This window comes from Asterias amurensis, chromosome 10, assembly GCF_032118995.1.
Source record: "Asterias amurensis chromosome 10, ASM3211899v1".
NCBI lineage: Eukaryota > Metazoa > Echinodermata > Asteroidea > Forcipulatida > Asteriidae > Asterias > Asterias amurensis.
Window position 1 is genome coordinate 8195315 of NC_092657.1, and position 22922 is coordinate 8218236.

At 37.6% G+C, this 22922-nt stretch overlaps 1 protein-coding gene across 1 annotated transcript in view; it reads right to left on the reverse strand.

Moving 5' to 3' along the window:
• Positions 1-68: 68 nt before the first annotated feature.
• Positions 69-22922, reverse strand: part of LOC139942523 (TBC1 domain family member 2B-like) — a 47169-nt gene continuing 24315 nt past the window's right edge. Inside the window, exons 14-30 of the mRNA XM_071939342.1 lie at positions 22789-22888; positions 21419-21619; positions 20053-20159; positions 19269-19354; positions 15830-15941; positions 14594-14708; positions 14066-14152; positions 13000-13064; positions 12347-12422; positions 11679-11774; positions 10912-10977; positions 9235-9293; positions 8745-8888; positions 7614-7680; positions 5475-5654; positions 3677-3754; positions 69-1792 (exon numbers count right to left, since the gene is read on the reverse strand). Of these exons, the coding sequence (XP_071795443.1) occupies positions 1664-1792; positions 3677-3754; positions 5475-5654; positions 7614-7680; positions 8745-8888; positions 9235-9293; positions 10912-10977; positions 11679-11774; positions 12347-12422; positions 13000-13064; positions 14066-14152; positions 14594-14708; positions 15830-15941; positions 19269-19354; positions 20053-20159; positions 21419-21619; positions 22789-22888 (1768 nt within the window). The 3' untranslated portion in view covers positions 69-1663. The remainder of the gene's footprint in view (positions 1793-3676; positions 3755-5474; positions 5655-7613; positions 7681-8744; positions 8889-9234; positions 9294-10911; positions 10978-11678; positions 11775-12346; positions 12423-12999; positions 13065-14065; positions 14153-14593; positions 14709-15829; positions 15942-19268; positions 19355-20052; positions 20160-21418; positions 21620-22788; positions 22889-22922) is intronic.

Below are 22922 nucleotides of genomic sequence, written 5' to 3' on the forward strand. Positions count from 1 at the left end.
ATTCAAACTGACACAATGCGCAGCACATACACAGGCATCTCCTGTCTGCAAGTTTGGTGTCAGAATATGCACAAAAATGATGGTACAAATGTTTACACATCTCTGAACAATGCGCGCCGACCATCTCTGCAATTTTGGGGGAGTCCTTTTGTGCACGTTTTGACACACAAATTGGCGGACATGCGTGTATTTGTGCTGCTCACTGCGCAGGGTTTTTCTACAGTGAATGTTCCCCCCCTATGATCTGGAACATTGTACAATGTTGTAGATGATGGCAACAGTGTGGAGGGAGTTGGGTGTAGATAATTAGATCACTGTGTCCAGGGGTTTATCCATGCTGTTATTGACATCTGCTTTTAAAGCAGTCATAGTCGCATTGACTTTCTACATACCGTAGACCTATAAAACACTTACACTAAAGCTGTCATATTGTTCCTGTTTTTCAACTTTGTCTGGATAGTAATTGCCATAAGGATCAGTTCAATATTTAGGTATTGGCATTTTAGCGTACACATGTTTGCATAAATTAACATAATCACTAGTTGGGGAAGGCTTACGTTTTTTAATAAAAACTTACTTATAAGTACCAGTGATAAGTACAGCAGTTTTTGAAAGTAAAAAGCTACAAGCAATTTGAAAATAGTTTCCTTTTGAAGAAAAGTGGTTTTGAACAACTAATTATATAAGTTTATCTCCAAAAATGTGAATCTGAGAAGCAGTTTTGCAGTAACTCTTCTATTCCATTTACCTTTTTTTTTGTGTTGACAAAATCATTCTAGATTTTTGGCAACAACTCAACAAACACGACCGTTTAGTTTTAATTTATGGTTAGTTTTATTGTATACTTAAAAAGAATTAAAACAATCAAACAGTCAAAGATCAAGGGTATACTTTTCCTGTAAGTAGATTTATTCTTGAACCTGTCAACATTTCCACAATTAGGAGATCCTATTTAATGTGAGAAACAGCCACTAATGGTTCCTGCCCTATCAGGGATTTTCAGCCTGTTCCTACATGTACATAGTACACCATGCACATGTATGAATATGACCATTTTGATATAACGGATCAAAATATCAATTGTAGGAACATTTTGAACTTAATATAAAAGTGCTTCCGGGAATTGTTGATTGTAGTGTCTACAAACAAAAGTAAATTAACTTTCTAACACACTCTTGTTTATAAACCATTTCTGTGAAGGTACATACGTACCATGTATCAACTGACTTACTTAAATAGTACTTTACTTTAGTTTTGTATTTGGTGATTTGGGTTCATAAAACAGTCAGCTTTCTTCCAACACTCTGATTATTAGGTAGGATTTGAAACTTTGCATGGTGAAAATACGATGATTATAGTACAGGTTTGCGGTAACACCTGTAATGATAATCTCTAAATGAGTTGGGGTGGTCCTGCAGCATGCGTCTTGAGCAGCATCAGAATCCAGCTTTCTCTAGAAGACGATCAGAGCATACTGGTCGAAACGTCGAGTTGAATCCAACGGTTCTTTTCAGAACCACCCAACTCATTTAGAGATTACATGGTGTTACCGCAAACTTCTACTTTGCTCTGATTCTTATCAAATGTAGCTTCACTTACTTCCTAATAGACTTCAAAAAGTAGGACAGTCAGAGATGTTAAATTAAAAGTAGTAACAACCTTCTTACTGCTTGCCGCCCAAAGCCTCTACAGTATCGTAATCTTCATCATCATCACTGTCAGCGCCCTCTGTTGACGGTGTACGTTGGGGCACAAACTCATCTCTCATCTTCTCTAGTTCTTCCAGTTGTTGCTGTGGGATCAATCCACAAAGAACCAAAGGGTTATTATATTTAATATTATATACCTCATATTCAACTCAATTCAATTAATTTTTTATTGGTCCTACCATGGAGGAAATTAAATTTGCATACATGCAATACAGGAAATATTAATAATACACAATCATAAATAAACTACTGGAACTACAATGTACTAATTATAATCAGAAAACTACATAATAAACCACAATGGACTCATATTGAAACCCACTGACCAACGTATACAGAATCATTCTATCTGATTAATTAAAAATGGAGTCATTGAAATAGCTTTTTCAGTCAAGATGACATAATAGTTAACTTTGCCCAGGGCATGGTAAATCGACTGTGCCCGCCCTGAAAATATCGATCGCAAATAGGTCGCTCATGTGTACTGTATGTACGACTAGCATTCTGTCATGGTAATCAAGGTTTGTTGATTAGAAGAATCTTTATTCAGAATATAAAAGAAATATTGACTTCTTAATAACAGTTAAAATTAGAGGCCCTCGATGATGTCAAAACCATGACTATGCCCGAGGCGAAGCCATGGTTTTGACATCACCGAGGGCCAATAATTTTAACTGTGCCCCTAAATAGCAGTCAATATTTCTATACTATGTTTTACAGGGAAATTTTATACAAATATTGAGTGGCTCAGAGCGGATTGGGAGGAATATTATCGCAAGGTAAAATTTGGACTGACGAGGCAAAGTCGAGTGGAATGGAACAGTCAAAATTTTACCGAGTGATGATATTTGTTCCTTTCCACGAATTAAAGCCACTTAATATTTGTTTTATATACACATGTAACTGACATAAAGATCCTTGTCATTTGATGTTTTTTGAAAGTATAACATTATGAAAAATCACACAAATTACTGACAACCAAAAATAAATTTAATAGCAATCGGATCACAACCTTTTGCACAGGTGCTCCTTTGTTTTAGCAGCGGCGCGGCGGCGCTGTACTGCTCAAAAACATTGGGAACAAGGATGATCCTAACTGTTGAATGGGAAATGCTATTCCCAATGGGCGAATACATGTAGGTCTTTTTGATCACCAGTGCGGATGGGAGTAATAGTGAATGTCACGTGAAGTAAGTTCCACCAATCAAATGACAAGGATCTGTATGTCAGTTATAAAAACTCTAATAGTCTACATGTACACAATCACACAATTGTTACAACCCTGGACATGTAAATTAGCCATTTTGAGATAGGTGAACAATACTACATGTATAACACTGGTTTGAGTAAGTTTTTCTATATGCACCCAAACCAAACAGTGTACTCATACAGTGTCCACAATACCTCAAAAAGGCTAATGAACTTAATTGTCAAAGTTTTAAATAAATTAAACGTAAAAAAATCGCTACCTAAAAAAAAGACTGCAAACTCTTTTTATCAATCACTTGTTGGTCAATTACATTGTAGGTGTTTGCAGAGTCGTAATGTACGTACGTGTACATGTAACTCCAATGGTTTGAGAATTATTACATGTAGGCTGAGTTGCTTTGTACATGTATGTCCTTTACGTGCTGGATGTCGCTCTCAAAATCTCCTTTTCTCTAGGAGTTATTGTACAATCCCCATTTATTGTATAGACGAGAACTACTGTACATGTACAAGAGTTGGATAGGCTGCCACCATTGGTTACCATTGTTTTCAGTACAGCATACCGTACCATGGTTAAATGTCAAGGGCTGTTTGTATATGGTGACTGATCCTGGTGCATTTTCCTTGGTTTAGCAATGAGACAACGACATTCCCCAAACAAATTATTCCAACAGTTGTAAATGATGTTGCACAGAGGCACGGTGAATACGTTTATTAATGTGAAGTGATTAATACATGATTCTTAGTTTGCAACTCACCTTGACTTGTGCTCGGTGTAAAGCTCGCTTATTATTAATATGTCTCCTTGGAAATGGATTTAACTCATGAAACGCAATCTAACAAAGACAAGAACAAAAACATGTCATTATTTTACTACACATATGAGGTACCTACTACTGCCTTTTGCACATTATGTGAACCAATCGGCCATTAGTGTCATGAAAAAATAGACACAAATGCCATTCTATGTTTTCACTGCTTTCACACATCAGGTGCGGATTGCAATAAAACGGTCTTTAGTCAGCAGTTACTGCCTTAGACAGTCTATAATTAAAGACTGTTTATTTCATAGCCGGCTATAGCACATACGACATATATGTTTATGTACGACCGCTTGATGCAATCCGCCCCAGGTTTTGGACTCAAAATCAAAATGAATTCATAATAATAAAAACAACACCAAAGTCTGAGAGTGCAAGTATCAACCAATAGATACATCATGAAGTTCTCCATCAACGCTGTTTAAACAGGAAACTTCTCTACCTAGCCAAGTGGTTCATCGACCAATCATACAAGAAATTTGATTAAACACCAGTGCGCGCAGTATTTACACATAACGCAGTCTGGCAGAAAAAAAATCACTTGATTTCCCTGAAAATTGTAGACTTTGCAAGGTGTGAAGTCAAGTGGGAACTATCCTATGAGGTACTTCAAGCCTTTGAAAATTTAAGTAGAGGATGCTACAGGTTTTTTGACAAATGACAACACCTTCAAAGGTTTGGCATTACTGATAAATTAATCACTGAAGTCAAACCTTTTAAATAAGGGAATAAAAGAGTAGACAATGAGTAAACGGCCGTTTAAATTTTCAAAAACTTTGGTAAAATTGTTTTTTTGCGGGTCGGTCGGTGTGTTTACATTACGCGCGTGTACTAACATTTTTACGCGCGTGTACTAACATTTTACGCGCTGTTTATTAAAGCTTTGCCGATTGCTTTCCGCGTAATTCAAATTGGCGCACATTAGCTTGCGCACCCAACACACAAAGCTTTTGAAATTTTCAAAATCTTTTGTCAAAATGTTTTGTGTGCGTCGGGTGGTGGTGTGAATACATGTACGCGCGTGTGAATACACCTAACGTGATGTTACTAATTGCTATGAATTGCGCTTCGCATAAGTTAAGTTGGAGTACATGAGCTTGTGCGCCCAACACCCGAAGCCAGCTGTTCTTAACAGCTCTAGCTGTGTCTTTATCAGCCATTTAAACACCACCACGTGACGCGCTCTCAACCAATAGGAGCTGCGAAACTGTCTGGGGTATTTATGAATATTGAATAAAATGTCATCATTTGTCATTCAGTCTTCAGCATCAAGTTTACAGACACTGGACACCTTTGGTAATTGTCAAAGACCAGTCTTCTCATCTGGTGTATCCCAACATATGCACAAAATAACAAACCTGTAACAAATTAAACTCAATTGGTCATGAAAGAAAACACACCCTTGTCATACAAAGTTGTGTGCTTTTAGATTCTTGATTTCTTGACCTCAAATTCTAATTCTGAGGTCTCAAAATGAAAATCAAATATATTCTTGGAAAATTACTTCTTTCTCAAAAGTGTTTTACATCAGAGGGAGCCGTTTCTTTCAATGTTTTATACCATCAACAGCTCTCCATTGCTTGACCAAGTTTGTTTTTATGCTAACAATTATTTTGAGTAATTATCAAATGTGTCAAGTGGCTTTAAAAGTAGGCAGCTTTCATTTCACAATAACCATATATAAACTTAACTATCACATTAGCTGTAACAACAGCAAAGACCCAAGATGACTAACCTGTGATAGGCGTTGTACATCCTTCATTCTAGAAGGCATCTTCCTCAAGAAGTTAAAGATCTGTATGTAATCATGAAGCTTCAATAATTGGGATTCACTCATCTTGAAGAAAGCCAAAGCAAATCGGAACAGTACTTTATTTCCTTCATACAGGAACGTATCCCAAATCCGCACCATTGTCTGAAATTCAACAAATAAATTATTTAGAAAAGATGCCATCCGGGATAATTTGCATAATTTGCATAATTTAGGATAACTTGCATAGTTTGCATCCGGGATAAAGAATATTAATTATTATAATGATAATTACTAATATTTTACCCATACACCGATGTATACTCAGCATTTTCCAGAGTCCCGTGAAATATTATCACAGGCATATATTACTCATTACTCGAGTGGGATTCGCACCCACGACCCTTGCAATTCTAGAGCAGTGTCTTACCAACTAGACAACTGAGGTTGCTCGATAGCTAGAGGCAGTTTGAATCCTATGTTTTGGCAGCAGGTACCTAAACGATGTTAAGTTTGCATCGGGGATAAAGAATCTCAAATTGTTTTTTTATTTTATTATTATTTGTAAGAATAACATGTGACAACACTCCATGTTGAATGATCTGCAACTGCTTAGAGTCAATACAAGGGACGCCATAGACAGGGCCAAGTGGAGGAGAGCCACAGGGAGAAAGCAGGCCAACCCAGAACAAACTATACAACAGCCTTAAAACTGATATGATGATGAATGACATACATTTATGTCGCTTTTTGTTCCATGTTTACCTGATTGTGGGTAGTGTTACTTAAACCATATCAAATTAATTGAAAGTGTGCAGGCAATGTATCAAATGGGCAAATGTGTGGCTCTTGCAGCTTCGAAAAGAAAATAGTCGCTCCTATCTTTAGGGACGAATGTGAATTCATTTCATTTCATTTCAATACGATGTGATAACATTGTTCAGAAAACATATAATAATATATTTTTTATAATCAATGAGAAGGTCAAGCAACACAAGTTCAAGCACCTTGGACCATGAGGGAAATAATATCAAAGTCTTGTATAGCGCACATACATGTATCTACCAACAAGATATCAAAGCACTACTAAGTATATACATTTATAGAGAAAGATACTACATGTACATGTAGGTTATGGTTATTGAAGCTATGAATTCTGACACCCAATTATGGAGCACCTTACAAGGATTTACAGCAGCCATAGTCAGGAACACCAGGGCGAACCCCTTCTCTTTTTTGAAAAGTGCACTGGGTTCTTTTACATGCGTTACACAACACATATGACCAACGGCTTTACGTCCCATCCGAAAGACGAAGCAGTGTACCTTGCTTAAGGACACAAGGTTCATGACTGGGACATGAATCGCACTCTGCTAATCAGAAACATCAGAGTTTGAGTCCGGTGCTCTTTAACGCTCGACCACGACCCTTCCACTGGTAGGATTGGACTCTTAGCCAGAACTCGATTCTAATAATCTACTTTTCTATGATTTGGGGAATCAGGTTGGCTCAGCCTTTCACCTCTCTGTGGACCTCAGTTCGAATCCCACCGGGGCCTTGCATATAGATTGGGTTTCAGTCCCTACCTGACATACGCCTGGTTGCGTGGATTTTCCCAATGGGGATTTTCCTCCCACATCTCAAACTGAGCATTTATTCTCATTCCATATTCATCCCGTTATTGGAGCAAATTGGTGGATGTGTAGATAAATGGACAGATAATACTCGAAATATTTCAATAACTATAGACATTGTGAGCTCTGATGTTACTCGAAAACCAAAACATGATTCGCGCGCATACCGCCTGGTAAAACCTTTGTGTCTTGACAGCCAGCTAGAAAGTACACGTAGCTTACCATGACTACGCGTCTTTTTGCCGGGCGAAATATGATGTATGCAGTGTTTTGTCAACAGAGGGCAGTTTGAATGTAAACATAGGTCACATTGTCTATAAACCATGTAATATTTGTCACAAGACAAAGGAGTTTCTGCATACCAAACAAAACACTATGACTGGCTGACACGAACGAATGAACCAAATTTGCTTTAGTTTTAACCATAGCCCTCGAAGCAGTCAATATTTGTATAATATTCACAGGTCAGAGGTTATCAAGAGCTTCTTACCTCTGCAGGAATGTTATCACAGAATATCGTAATGAACCAGTTGAACGTCACAAGAGATAGATCAATCCTACAATAATAAACAAACAAAACCATTTCATTTATACAGCATTCTGTTAATTAAATGTGAAGAAACTGTCCTCCAGTCACTGGTGTTGCGCTTCAGACATGTGCGTTAGAGTACGAAGTGCCTTGGTTAAAACCACTCTCCAGGGCTTGGTAAAGCACCAAGTATACAGTGCATTGCAATGGTGTGACAGTCACATCAAAATGACAGTTAATTTGCTGGATTTTGAAATGATGCCTACAGTGATACTGATTGAAATGCCCATACATGATTTAAGCAATATAGTTAAATAATAGAAATTACGATATATGTATTAAGAGGAAATCAGCTGAAAAGATCTGAAGTTGTAGATGTTTACACCTAGGCTACTGATCTTATTGTCAGCAAATATAATAAACCAAATATCTCTTTATCAATCCCAAGCAACATATCACACCACTTTAATTACAAATGTAGGACTGGTTTTAAATAATAGTGGCTTTCCGAAATACTCAAAAGTCCCAAATTGGCAATTTGTTATTCACAACGGAGTACAGACATTCTACTGTTGAAGCAAAATTAAAACCAACTACAAATGTCCCGCAACAACAATATTATTGAAAATATTCAGTTTGAACTGACGTCTTCCTCTTAAAAAAAATTGTTCCCAAATACTCAAAAGTCCCAAAACGGCAATTTGTTATTTACGACGACGGAGTACCGACATTTTTACAATAAAAACAATTTTGGGTACATGAAAATGTCCCACAACGGCGATTGTTATTATTAAAAACATGGGAGTTCGTTGGACATGCTTATTAATTAATAAACAATATTATTTTTTCTCCAATACTGGATCGTCTCATACGGCAATTACAGACGGTACATTCTTACTGTTGAAATAAAATTCAAGCCAACTGCTTATCGTCCACAACATTATTATTGAAAACAGTCAGTTCGAACTGACGTCTTCTCCTTAAAAAATGTCCTTATAGTTAAGTGTCTTGCTGAAGGACACAAGTTTCACAACCGGGAGTCAAACCCACACTCTGCTGAACAGAAACATTATTTCTTATGATTGCACTTACCCATAAGTGTCAAGATGTACATTGAGTCTTGGAAGTTTCTCTGCTAGTAGGTCCTTGAAGACTCTCTGGTCAGTCTGAGACCCAATCAATGTCTTACTGTAGTAATCAGCTGGCATTATACACTCTATAATAGCCACTAGACACCTGCAGTAACAAACATTCAAGTCAATATTGAATACATTTGCTGAAGTTCATGTCACCACTAATTGCTTCTCTTCATCCAGGTTTATAAAATGAGATGTTTAGTTGCTGTGGTGTTATTTTGATTGATTCATTTGGATGCACCAGAGAGAGTTTGAAGAATAATTGACTGATGAGTGAATACATTATTGCATCAAAAACGGCATGATAATAATACAAGCAAATTACAATGAACCCTTGAAATTCCTTCTGGATTTCACTTCACAAATCCACAAAACTAATCTCTGAAAACAAACTAGAATTATCAAGAAACGAAAGCAGTCGTTTTGTTTGACAACAACTAGCCTACCAGAATGCATCTTCCTCATCTAGATAGAGCAATCCAATTCCTGCCAGACGATTCAAGCCCTGCATTGCACATCAAGGAAATAAATGCTTTACTACAATTACAAGTCAAACCTTTTTCAGGACTTAAAAAACACAAGACCATGGCTGTGCACTTGCCTTGTAGCTCAACAACTTGACTGTTATTTTATCAAGCAATTGTGGAACAATTATCTTATTGTCTTTTGGATGAGTAATACTTTAACACTCAACCAAATTAAAAGAACAAATCAAACACAATTAATAATAAGGGAGCGTCTCAAAAGTCTGAACGGTAGAAACGTTCTTTTTGGATCGCAAAAGTATCCCCGCCGCTTTACTTGGACCGGTCCTTTGGACCGCCAGAGCGATCTTTTGGATCGTTCCAAATGCGTGACCGCGTCCAATCTCGTGTTAGAACGTTCCTAATGTCATGATGTTGCGATCCTGCGGGCATATGCCTGCAGGAACGTTCTTTTGCGCTAGGAACGTGCCCATCTTTTGAGACGCTCCCTAAGAATAATAGCAATATGGAGCATTTATATAGCGCTATACTAAGAACATAGCGCTTTACAGGAGACGAAGGACAAAACAAAACAAAAAACTAATTAGGATTGGTTGTGGAACAGGAATGTATTCAGGAGGCTTTTGAATACAGGAATGAGATCGCCCCTCGCAGACCGGCGGGAAGCTCGTTTCATAGACGCTGGTCAGCCTCGAGGAATGAGCTATCCCCGCCCTTCCTTCTAGTTCTGGGAACAGAAAGCCAAGTCTGATTAGCTAATGAGCCGAGTTTTTTCAATTGAAAAACAAAAAACCACCGAACTGGTCTAGTACGGAGTATAAATATTGGCCAAACACTAAAAACACAAGCCTCATCAGGCATTTGGGTAGTGTTTATTTCAAGCCCTTAAGTTTTGTTTCATTGAATTTAACCAAATAAGTGAACTGGAAGACTTGAATACTTGCATAACTTTGTTGAGGTGGAATACTAATGACTGATAAACCTGTTTTGGTATAATACTGGCACATGATTTTTGTTTGTATGAGAGACATTTTTTGTACCATAAACAGGAGTGAACTCACAGTACTACACTTTGTTTCCCTGTATATAATAAGAGACAAACACTACTGACATTCAAGATCAATTTTTTTTTGTAATCCCCAATTTCAGACCTACAATGTTGACCATGTACTCAGCAGTGGACGAAGTCCAAGATTCCTTTATACCGTGGCAGAGTGCTGGTACCTAACGCCAAACAATTCTGGTGCGTTTTATGACATACCTTCCCAGCCATACACCACTTCATCTACATGTACGTTTGCAACTTGGAACTGCACGCAACTCATGACATCAAACCAAAAACCAATCAAACTCAGATACATGTATTCATGAATACACTGTGTGTAGTTTAAATACTCTAATCAACGCAGTCCATCCAAGGCAGGCATGAACTTCCCTCTCACAACTTGGTCAGCTACATTAGAAGTCAAGCAAAACTTCATGCACTAATTAGATGTGTCTGTATTCAAGCCCTTTTGTTGCAAAGAGTGGAGGCCTAGATTTTAACTATAAGGTATATCAAAAATGCTGTAGAAAGTATATGCATGCTGGAGATGTTTTTTACAGTGTTGTGTAAAACAAAGAATACGTAAATCCTACCTGACAGTAACCAATAGCAGGATTATGCACACTGTATGCCTTCAAGACTCGTCTCAATCGAGGTATCTGCATATCAACAAAACACTAACATGTCAATTCTGTCTAGCAAATATATCATACATAGAACTTTTTTATAAAAAACATAAGTTATCAAACAAGCGCGAGTGGGATTATAGCGCTTCTGCGTCCCATATCCGGCAAGGCCAAAGGCTGAGCTGGGACACAGGCGCACTTTATTTTTCCGCTTCCCACAAGCTCGCGTGTGATAACAAATTATCTTCCAGCTTCATTAAGTCAACCTCAAAGTTTAAAATTTCAAAGCATTATTCCAAGACAAACAGCGTGCACGCGCAAAGTTTAGAACATACTTTTTGCACTGACCTATGCCCAATACGCAGAGAGCATTATAAAAACTGGGAGTAGGTTAAAGCTTTTTATATCACACTCCGGTTCGAGCATTTGATTGGAGGATTAGCGCGTACATGTACTGGAAGATAACTGTTTATATTCTCTATTGCAATATTGGCATCATACACTGTACACACATACATGTACATGTAACCTACCGCTGATGAAGATTACACAGTTAAAAATGGTTAATGAATTGACAGTTACTTGGCAGAACTCTCGGACAATTGGTAATAAATCAGAAATGTAAAAGATCAAGGTTAGCAAAAACCTTTCAAAAAGATATTTGTTAAAAATGTAAAACATCCTTTGAATGTGTAAAAATATATCAACGAATCACAATATGAAATTAAACTTACCCCTTTAGATTCAATGTTGTCAAAGTTCTTGTTGGTCGGCAGCGTTCGCAACAGATCTAACTCAATCTGCTTGGTTGCGGGATTCATCTTAAATTTCTGTAAACAAAAAAATAAGTAGTATTAATTGTTTCTAGCACAGTAGAAGATGGTACAAATTCAGCATCAGAGATACACCTGAGCAAAGACAAACTATAGGCAAAGTGAAATAAGTTTATTAATTGAATATGTTGCTGGTTTGGGACATGTCACCATTTAACCAAAAGCAAAACAACAATGAGGTCAGTTCCAGATTGCCTGAATGTTTAAACAAGGTAATCAGTATAGGAAATCAGTAAAAAAGAAGCCAATCTGAAGAAAAATACATGAGAAAACAACAAAACAAATTCGGACCTGCCTTGTCTGGAAAATGCTAGCTCCAAATCCTATCTTGAGTGGCTGATTGACATCCCTTTTGTTGATGTAATCCTCTTATCTTAATCACTAACAAGATGCAACACATTATTTTTGATCCTGTACATTTTGGTGATTCATTTTGCTTTGTACATATGCCCCACACCTGGGGGTTTGTGGGTTTTTACTGTGATGACTGACACTGTTTTTAACTGTGTTGATACTTTACATGTCTGTAAAAAACAGTTAACTATTCACTGGTCCAGTCAATAGCTTACCTCTGACTTGATCAGTTTCTCATAGTAGCCAGGTCCAGTCAGTTCTTTGTCTCTTTTCACCCTCCATTCAACCATCCTAGTGGCAAGTAGATTGAGATATAAAAATGATCAAGTATTAAACATAGATGCCGTTTCATTCTTATTAATATCAGGTGATCATAAACATCTCAAACTGATAAAAAATCCCTCTTGTAAAAGGTGGTGACATGATGGTATTAACCCAGCCCTGAAGAGTCGATAAAGATGTAGCTGGAGCTACGTGTATACAGATTCTGTTCTGCCATTTGCATGTGCAGAGAAACTTGTACTGCATAAAGCAACCAATACATACTAGTTTAATATGTTTGGAAATGAGAACGATTGCAAAGTATGCCTTTGTACAATTTGTGTGAGTTGCAGGCAAATAAACCCTTTGGAAAACAGGGTTTATGAAACAATATTTAAAACATTGTGTTGATTCTATCATTCTGTATTTGTGAATGGGAATAAATAATTGATTGAGAAAATTGGCTTCCTTTTCCCAAATGCAAAATCTTGTAAACAAGTTCTTCTACTGCTAGTAACTGCACAGCCTATACATATATGAATTTCAGGACTGCATATATGTACCTTTATAACGGTATGCAATTTAGTTGAGCTACCTTTCTACTTACTCTTTCCATATCCGATGTCTTGATTCATGTGGTATACCTTGCCTCACAAGAGATTTAAGCTCCAACTGCAAATCAAATAATATACAAATAATCAATGTTTATGAGTGCAATGGCAAAATTCATTCATGAGTTGAAAGATGGAATTTGTTTTGTAACGAGGCGGAGCCTAGATAAACAGAACACTCCATCTTTTAACAAATGAAAACATTTTTACTGTTGCACGAATAAAAAACATTCAGTATTTGCTTTACATAACATCCAACAATGTCCAAGTAGAATTTTGTCATTTTGATTGGAGGATACAACCTTTAAAACAAACAAAGCATACAATATTTAATTGTGACATTACAGCTATCTGTTTTGGTTTGACTTGTTTCAATTCAACAGTGACTATAAGTGCGTTCTGTACTGCTATTTTGAGACACACCATCGCCATAATACTTCATTATGGCACATGTGCCTTATAGAAACTGTACTGCTGCATTATCAAAAACAGGCACACGCAATAACGTGTTAAGACATCTGCTTTTACTTCACGAAGCTTACTTTAATTGTATTTATAACGGGTTGTAACACGGGTTTCAAAGCGCTGTACAGTAATAATAATTTTAAAAACATTCAAATGCAGGATAAAAACATGAGCAGAAATAGCAATAAAACGGCAAAAGTCATGAGTTTGAATCCCACATAAAAATGCTTGTAGGTTTTGTTTCCACTTGGGAGAGTACTGAGTCTACATCATTTAAAACACATCGGTGTAAGGGTAAGCTCATTTAATACTCTTTATCCCTGACGCAACTTAATTATCAATTATACCATGTGTATTGTTTGTGATAATCTGGGATTGGCCAGTATTATAAATTGATATGGACCCAATTCACCTGACGTCATCATAAGAATAATCTTGGATGCTCCATTTTGGTGGTCAATGATACTGTAATTTTTTTTAGTGAAGTGCGCATTTTAGGCGACATGGCATTTACACAGAAATTGACCAATAAAAAGGTGAGGGTGGCACAGTCGCTGTATGTGACATGCATGCAAGGGGTCAATACTATGTACTTACTGTTCTTGTAAGTTCCCTATCTCCGTGTTGGACCATATAGTTCTCCCATTTGACTGACAGTGAAATCCCATGGTCAGATCTCTGTGACTGAGAAGTGAAAATAAACATTACGTGATATTCCCCTCTGCTATCAGCGGGTACAGTGCTCTATATAACACAATCACAACAACAGGCAAATGTTAACGATGTGGAAGTATCGTGGCCAAGCAGTAAAGAGCTTCAAATTCAAGCTCTTGTGTTTCTGATCAGCAGAGTGTGGGTTCAAATCCCCAGCCGTGACACTTGTGTCCTTAAAGCAAGACACTTAACCACTGCTTCGTCCTTCAGATGGGATGTACATGTAAAACAGTTGGTCCCAAGGTTGTGTAACGCAGAAAAGAACCCAGTGCACTTATCGAAACAAAAAAGGGTTCGCCGCAGTACTCCTGGTCGTGGCTGGTTGTTCCACTCACCTTGGCGTAAACAAACTTGGCACTTTGTTTCCTTTGGGGAAAAGGCGCGTTATTATTATTATAAAGATGTATTTACCTGAATTTGCTCTGATCGTCTCTTAGCCAAAGCTGCCTTAGATGTTAACGTATCCTTCTCTCCATCACCACTCGCCTCAATGTCTTCCATAAATCCAAAGCGGTCATATTTCCCACTTTAAACAACAAAATCAACACATCCATTTTTAAATCAATACATGGAATTTAAGCGTTTGCACATTGTCTTCCAATCCTCTTTCAAAGCAATATTTAGAAAAAGACTCCTCAAAGGAGAAGATGCTATTTTAAGATTTGCCCTCCATTTATTTAGCATAATAAAAACTGAATGCTTAAAGGCACTGGACACCTTTGGTAAATGTCAAGGACCAGTATTATCGGTTGGTGTATCCCAACATATGCATAAAATAACAAACTCAATTGGTCATCGAAGTTGCAAGAGAATAAATGAACGAGAAAACACCCTAACGCAGTAAGCTTTCAGATGCCTAAAAAAGTCTTTAGGCATAAAGTCCTTTAAAATTTGGGAGGGAAATTACCTCTTTCTCAAAAACGTGCAACTTCAGGTTGTTTCTCACAATGTTTTATACTATCAACATCTCGCCATTACTCATGTTGCTTGTTACAAAGTAAGTTTTTATGCCAACAATTATTTTGCGTAATTACCAATAGTGTCTTAAGTGCCTTCAAGTTCTTTCAAAACCCAGTAAAAACATGTTTCGTTGTCAGGGACTTATCCTTTAAAAACAAGTTCACAGGTTGGTTGAATCCATAGGATTACAACAAGAGCAAGATCTCATGCACTGCCATTGCTGCTGTCCATGGAGCACAACGATGTACCCTTGTACATAGTCAATGACCGTTATTGTCAGTGACTGTGATTCCGTCTAACAATGAGCACATACGCAGTACATGCAGCCCACTGTATGCGTTGGACATCCATGGACAGGTTTTCTGAGAGTCAATATTTTAGACTCAGTAACACAATGGTAGGGGAAGTTAACCTTTTTTGTTTGATCCTATCTCCGTTTATTGAAAACTGGAGAAAACAAGTTGTACACCTTGAAGAAGTAGGTCGACTGGCGGTGTGATGTAAGTAACTAATGGGAGACTTTTGAGATGCTTGGTGGCAGCAGACTTGCCAGGTAAAATCCTTTGTTCTCGGTCATGTGTGCGTGCTCAGAACTACACAAACAATAGAAATTTAACTGGTAAGTCTGCTGCCACCTAGCATTCCAAAGTCTCCCTTTCTTATCAGACAAGATAAACTGAATCTTACTTGCTTATTGTTTCATTCAAAGGCTGCTCCTTGTCATTAGTATCAGACTCAATAGCTTCTTCAATCAGTCTAGATATCAGATCATCTGTCTCTGCAACTGAGGAACCAGAACCTACAAATAACAAACAAAGGTTAGTATCAGACTCAATAGCTTCTTCAATCAGTCTAGATATCAGGTCATCTGTTTCTGCAACTGAGGAACCAGAACCTACAAATAACAAACAAGGGTTAGTATCATCAGACTCAATAGCTTCTTCAATCAGTCTAGATATCAGGTCATCTGTCTCTGCAACTGAGGAACCGGAACCTACAAATAACAAACAAAGGTTAGTATCAGACTCAATAGCTTCTTCAATCAGTCTAGATATCAGGTCATCTGTCTCTGCAACTGAGGAACCGGAACCTACAAATAACAAACAAAGGTTAGTATCAGACTCAATAGCTTCTTCAATCAGTCTAGATATCAGTTCATCTGTCTCTGCAACTGAGGAACCGGAACCTACAAATAACAAACAAAGGTTAGTATCAGACTCAATAGCTTCTTCAATCAGTCTAGATATCAGTTCATCTGTCTCTGCAACTGAGGAACCAGAACCTACAAATAACATACAAAGGTTAGTATCAGACTCAATAGCTTCTTCAATCAGTCTAGATATCAGGTCATCTGTCTCTGCAACTGAGGAACCAGAACCTACAAATAACAAACAAAGGTTAGTATCAGACTCAATAGCTTCTTCAATCAGTCTAGATATCAGTTCATGTGTCTCTGCAACTGAGGAACCAGAACCTACAAATAACATACAAAGGTTAGTATCAGACTCAATAGCTTCTTCAATCAGTCTAGATATCAGGTCATCTGTCTCTGCAACTGAGGAACTGGAACCTACAAATAACAAACAAAGGTTAGTATCAGACTCAATAGCTTCTTCAATCAGTCTAGATATCAGTTCATCTGTCTCTGCAACTGAGGAACCGGAACCTACAATTAACAAACAAAGGTTAGTATCAGACTCAATAGCTTCTTCAATCAGTCTAGATATCAGTTCATCTGTCTCTGCAACTGAGGAACCGGAACCTACAAATAACAAACAAAGGTTAGTATCAGACTCAATAGCTTCTTCAATCAGTCTAGATATCAGTTCATCTGTCTCTGCAACTGAGGAACTGGAACCTACAAATAACAAACAAAGGTTAGTATCAGACTCAATAGCTTCTTCAATCAGTCTAGATATCAGTTCATCTGTCTCTGCAACTGAGGAACCGGAACCTACAATTAACAAACAAAGGTTAGTATCAGACTCAATAGCTTCTTCAATCAGTCTAGATATCAGTTCATCTGTCTCTGCAACTGAGGAACCGGAACCTACAAATAACAAACAAAGGTTAGTATCAGACTCAATAGCTTCTTCAATCAGTCTAGATATCAGTTCATCTGTCTCTGCAACTGAGGAACCAGAACCTACAAATAACATACAAAGGTTAGTATCAGACTCAATAGCTTCTTCAATCAGTCTAGATATCAGGTCATCTGTCTCTGCAACTGAGGAACCAGAACCTACAAATAACAAACAAAGGTTAGTATCAGACTCAATAGCTTCTTCAATCAGTCTAGATATCAGGTCATCTGTCTCTGCAACTGAGGAACCAGAACCTACAAATAACATACAAAGGTTAGTATCAGACTCAATAGCTTCTTCAATCAGTCTAGATATCAGATCATCTGTCTCTGCAACTGAGGAACCAGAACCTACAAATAACATACAAAGGTTAGTATCTGACTCAATAGCTTCTTCAATCAGTCTAGATATCAGGTCATCTGTCTCTGCAACTGAGGAACCAGAACCTACAAATAACATACAAAGGTTAGTATCAGACTCAATAGCTTCTTCAATCAGTCTAGATATCAGGTCATCTGTCTCTGCAACTGAGGAACCGGAACCTACAAATAACAAACAAAGGTTAGTATCAGACTCAATAGCTTCTTCAATCAGTCTAGATATCAGTTCATCTGTCTCTGCAACTGAGGAACCAGAACCTACAAATAACATACAAAGGTTAGTATCAGACTCAATAGCTTCTTCAATCAGTCTAGATATCAGGTCATCTGTCTCTGCAACTGAGGAACCAGAACCTACAAATAACATACAAAGGTTAGTATCAGACTCAATAGCTTCTTCAATCAGTCTAGATATCAGGTCATCTGTCTCTGCAACTGAGGAACCAGAACCTACAAATAACAAACAAAGGTTAGTATCAGACTCAATAGCTTCTTCAATCAGTCTAGATATCAGGTCATCTGTCTCTGCAACTGAGGAACCGGAACCTACAAATAACATACAAAGGTTAGTATCAGACTCAATAGCTTCTTCAATCAGTCTAGATATCAGGTCATCTGTCTCTGCAACTGAGGAACCGGAACCTACAAATAACAAACAAAGGTTAGTATCAGACTCAATAGCTTCTACAATCAGTCTAGATATCAGGTCATCTGTCTCTGCAACTGAGGAACCAGAACCTACAAATAACATACAAAGGTTAGTATCAGACTCAATAGCTTCTTCAATCAGTCTAGATATCAGATCATCTGTCTCTGCAACTGAGGAACCAGAACCTACAAATAACATACAAAGGTTAGTATCAGACTCAATAGCTTCTTCAATCAGTCTAGATATCAGGTCATCTGTCTCTGCAACTGAGGAACCAGAACCTACAAATAACATACAAAGGTTAGTATCAGACTCAATAGCTTCTTCAATCAGTCTAGATATCAGGTCATCTGTCTCTGCAACTGAGGAACCAGAACCTACAAATAACAAACAAAGGTTAGTATCAGACTCAATAGCTTCTTCAATCAGTCTAGATATCAGTTCATGTGTCTCTGCAACTGAGGAACCAGAACCTACAAATAACATACAAAGGTTAGTATCAGACTCAATAGCTTCTTTAATCAGTCTAGATATCAGTCCATCTGTCTCTGCAACTGAGGAACCAGAACCTACAAATAACATACAAATGTTAGTATCAGACTCAGTAGCTTCCTCAATCAGTCAAGATATCAGTCCATCTGTCTCTGCAACTGAGGAACCAGAACCTACAAATAACATACAAAGGTTAGTATCAGACTCAATAGCTTCTTCAATCAGTCTAGATATCAGTTCATGTGTCTCTGCAACTGAGGAACCGGAACTTACATATTATAACATGACAAAACAAAGATAACACTGTACAAAGGTGTTAATGAGCAACTAAATGTGTCTTGTGTCGAAACTAGTCTAGTCCAAGACTAGTCCATCTGCGTAGTGGTTGCTTGGGATTGCGACTCTGTGAAACTGTTCAAGCCATGAACACCTTGACGAAAGGCTAATACATGAGCAGTATGTCTATAAGAAGAGTAACTTAAATACATGTATTTAGATGTAATAGCTGGTTGTTTTCTTACCTCGTTTGGGTGTCTTCATCTCATCAAGTAACAGAAGGTATTTACTCTGAATCTTATAAAACTCTGCCTCCATCTCACAATACTGCCTGAAGAAAAATAAGGATATGTTAAAACTAGATTACAAAAATATTCCTGACTAGTTGTCTGAATTAAACAAAAATTAAAAAGTTGTAAAGTGAAATTCTTTGCTTTCCACTTGTCAGCACACATTATGTTTGAGGACACAGTCGTGAGGACCTGATAAATCTGAGGACCTCAACATCTATTATGAGGTCTTCAAATCAAATTCAAATTTTTTAGTGGAAAACTACTTCTTTCCCGAAAAAATATGTTACTTCAGAGGGAGCCATTTCTCACAACATTTTGTACTATCATCAGCTCTCCATCGCTTATTACATAGTAGGTTTTCATGCTTACAATTATTTTGTGTCCAGTGCCTTAAAGTAGTGCTGAATCACAGTGATAAGGCTAGTTGCAAGTAGGTCATTGTCATTTGATTGGATAATTGTACAATGCAAGTGCAAAGTGAAAGTTTGCAAGTGCACAGTCTGCTTACATACATTTATCTTTGGTTTAAAAGCCCTACTCTGCAATCTGGGGCCATCTTTACAGTTTTATCTTCATGTCAGAAATCCAGTTTAAAATGAAGAAATAACATCCCTGTACGAAACATCTGCCACAAGCTAGTTCAGACAAAACTGGCATGAAGCGTCATCCAATGCAAAGTGGTTAAGACAAAGTTTGGTGTATTTAATATAATGTTAGGACAATCAAACAAACTTACTCAAAAAGTATCTTCTCTCGTTGCAAATCATCTTCCCTGATGTGGTTCAGCTCCAGAATCTCAGAATTCAGGAATTTATTTTGCGTTTCAAACGCCTGGCAAGCATCCTTAAACAAACAAATTATCATGACTACTGAGTCAGCAATGTCACACTTTGTAAGCTTTTGCATTGAAACCTCAGACAAGAAAACCTTACAACCATAGATCTCTCTCGGATAAATTGTTGGTTCTTTCTGTTACCACTCTTGGGTTGGAATTTGGAGAGAAGCAAAAACTTGCAAACCATCCATTTTCATCATAAACTTTGTCTCATGAGCCCAAATTTGAACACTTACCGAAATTTCCTGCATATAAGCCAATTGGCATATAAGGTGCAGTACTGTTATACTACCGAAACAGGATTCTATGGTGTTAATGTACAAAGACGCATTGCCATAATAAGACATAACACAAGTTTATACACAGAAGCTCATCAGGTCTCATTCACTTTTGGTACATCAACACGTACATGGGTCACTGTGTTGGTATAGCATAAGTTATCACACAAGAGCAAGTGGAATATGGAAAAATATAGCGCTTCTGGAAAGCATGGCCAGTGACTAGAGCTAGAGGCTTTGTCTAACGTAAGTTTCCTCAAAGCTTGTTGAAACTACACAATGTGAATGGGCTAGGTTTTAAAAAAAATATAACAAAATTATAACAATTATAACAAGTACAATTTCCCTAGACAAAAGAAAGGAATTACTTTACAAAATATATGAAAGATTTCACACATTGATCATCACAATGAACCCAAGCGATATCAGAAAAGGCGCACCATTAGATAAGACGCAGTGATTTTTCTTTGACCTTTGAAAGTCAGATAAGCCAAGTCTTGTGCACAGGAAATTATGTCTGAACTATGTCTGAATTACAGGATGTGTTCCATAATTTGGGCATTTAGAACAGAGGTTGCAACTCGTGGCTGACACTTGTGTCCATGAGCAAAAATTATAATTGCTTCTCTCCACACACTTGTGTCCATGAGCAAAAATTATAATTGCTTCTCTCCACCCAGGGGTAAATGGGTACCTGTGAGTGCATGCCAGAGATGGTTCCTGTGATTAATTTTGCATAGTACATGTAGCGCATGTCGGTTGTCGCACATGCTGTATACTCCCCAGGGAGCTGAGACGGTTTAAGGAAGTCATTAAATGGCCCAGTGACCAGGGGAAATAATGTTGGAAGCGATTTAAGACACCCTTCGGTTTTGAAAGGCGCTATATAAAAACTGGTTGGTATTATTATTATTCAAATCACTTACATGTACCATTGACAATTAAGCATTACATATACATGATCATACATGTAGTTGCTGAGTATTTACCTTGAGTTTATCGTATGCTATTGGATCAATGAATGGAGTACTGTTGTTAACTGTGGATGAGGGTGCTATATGTCTACTTTGCTGTTCATTACTGGGAGTGTTTCCTTGTGTGCGTCGGACTTCATTACCAGATTTGTTTGCAGGTGTACTTTGTAGTCTACTGGATAACCTTATTGGTTCATTCTGCTCCAGCTCATGCACCTTGACAAAGGAAACAGAAACACTCTGCGTCAAACTACTACATCTGCAACATCACCCCCTTCAACCTCATACTCATGCTAGATGATCAGTCGTTATCGTAACAAAGAATTATTGGTTGAAAGACTTGAGACTTTGGAAGGTGTCGGATCAACAAAAACAGGATATAACAACAAAATTCAATAAAGTCTACCACAACTACAACTTAATGATAAAAGCACACTTGGGATAATATCACTATTTCAAACATTGATTACTTGTAGGCCTACATGTATGATTTTCAACCTATATGCCAGATAACATGTTAACACGGGGATATAGTGGCCTGACTAAGTGTCCTTTTGACTCAATGGTTGATAAGATGTCCGAACATTCTGTATGGTATGAGTTTCCCAACAACGGACTTTTATGTAGACTCGCTTAAAAGATTCAGTTAGTAGCATGCACTGTACAATGTAAATGTATTGACCCCTTGCAAGCGCGTCACATATATGTTTACGTGTAAACGCCGCGTCGCCTAACATGCACACTTCTCTGAATAACACACGTTGACATTGACCATCAAAATGGCACATCCAAGATTGTTCTAATGATGACGTCAGGTGAATTGGGTCGATACACTATGGTACAAAGTTTCAATGGACTGGTACAGACGGGGTCAAAGGCAGTTGAATCACTCTTTACCAATTTGGTCTAGATGTCCCAAAACAATTTCTGCATGTGCCATCTGAATATTATTTGATGAGCTTACAGAGCCAAACAAGTTTTGTCTAACTTGAAGTTCGTACAAGCATAACCTGTTAGAGCTACATTGTATTATAAGCAAAGTTTGTCTAATGCTTGCTACTACCATTAGTGATAGGTACACGTACACGTGGTTGGCTACCGGAGCTCAGAAACAAAAACACCTGCAAAAATACAAAGGCCTTCAATCAAAATCTGACAAACTACCCACCTACATGTAATTATTATGTACCTTCAAAACCTGTCATGACTTAAGCAGCCTTAATGCTTGGTGTAAAACTCAATAGGAATCCAATTTGATGCCCCTTGACGTAGGGGGCATCAAATTGGATAGCCATACCAACACTATTATGATTTTGCAAATATTTCACGTTTGGATGTGACTATTGAATCTGTGCTTGCTTGTTGGTACATGTACATGTATTTACCTTTCTTGTCAAGGCCATAACAATTTGATCTTTAGCTGCAACCATCTCCATAAACATTGATAACTGCTCATTTAACTGATCCACTTCTCTTTCCTTAGATCTGTAAATCACATATAAACAAAGTGCATGTCAAT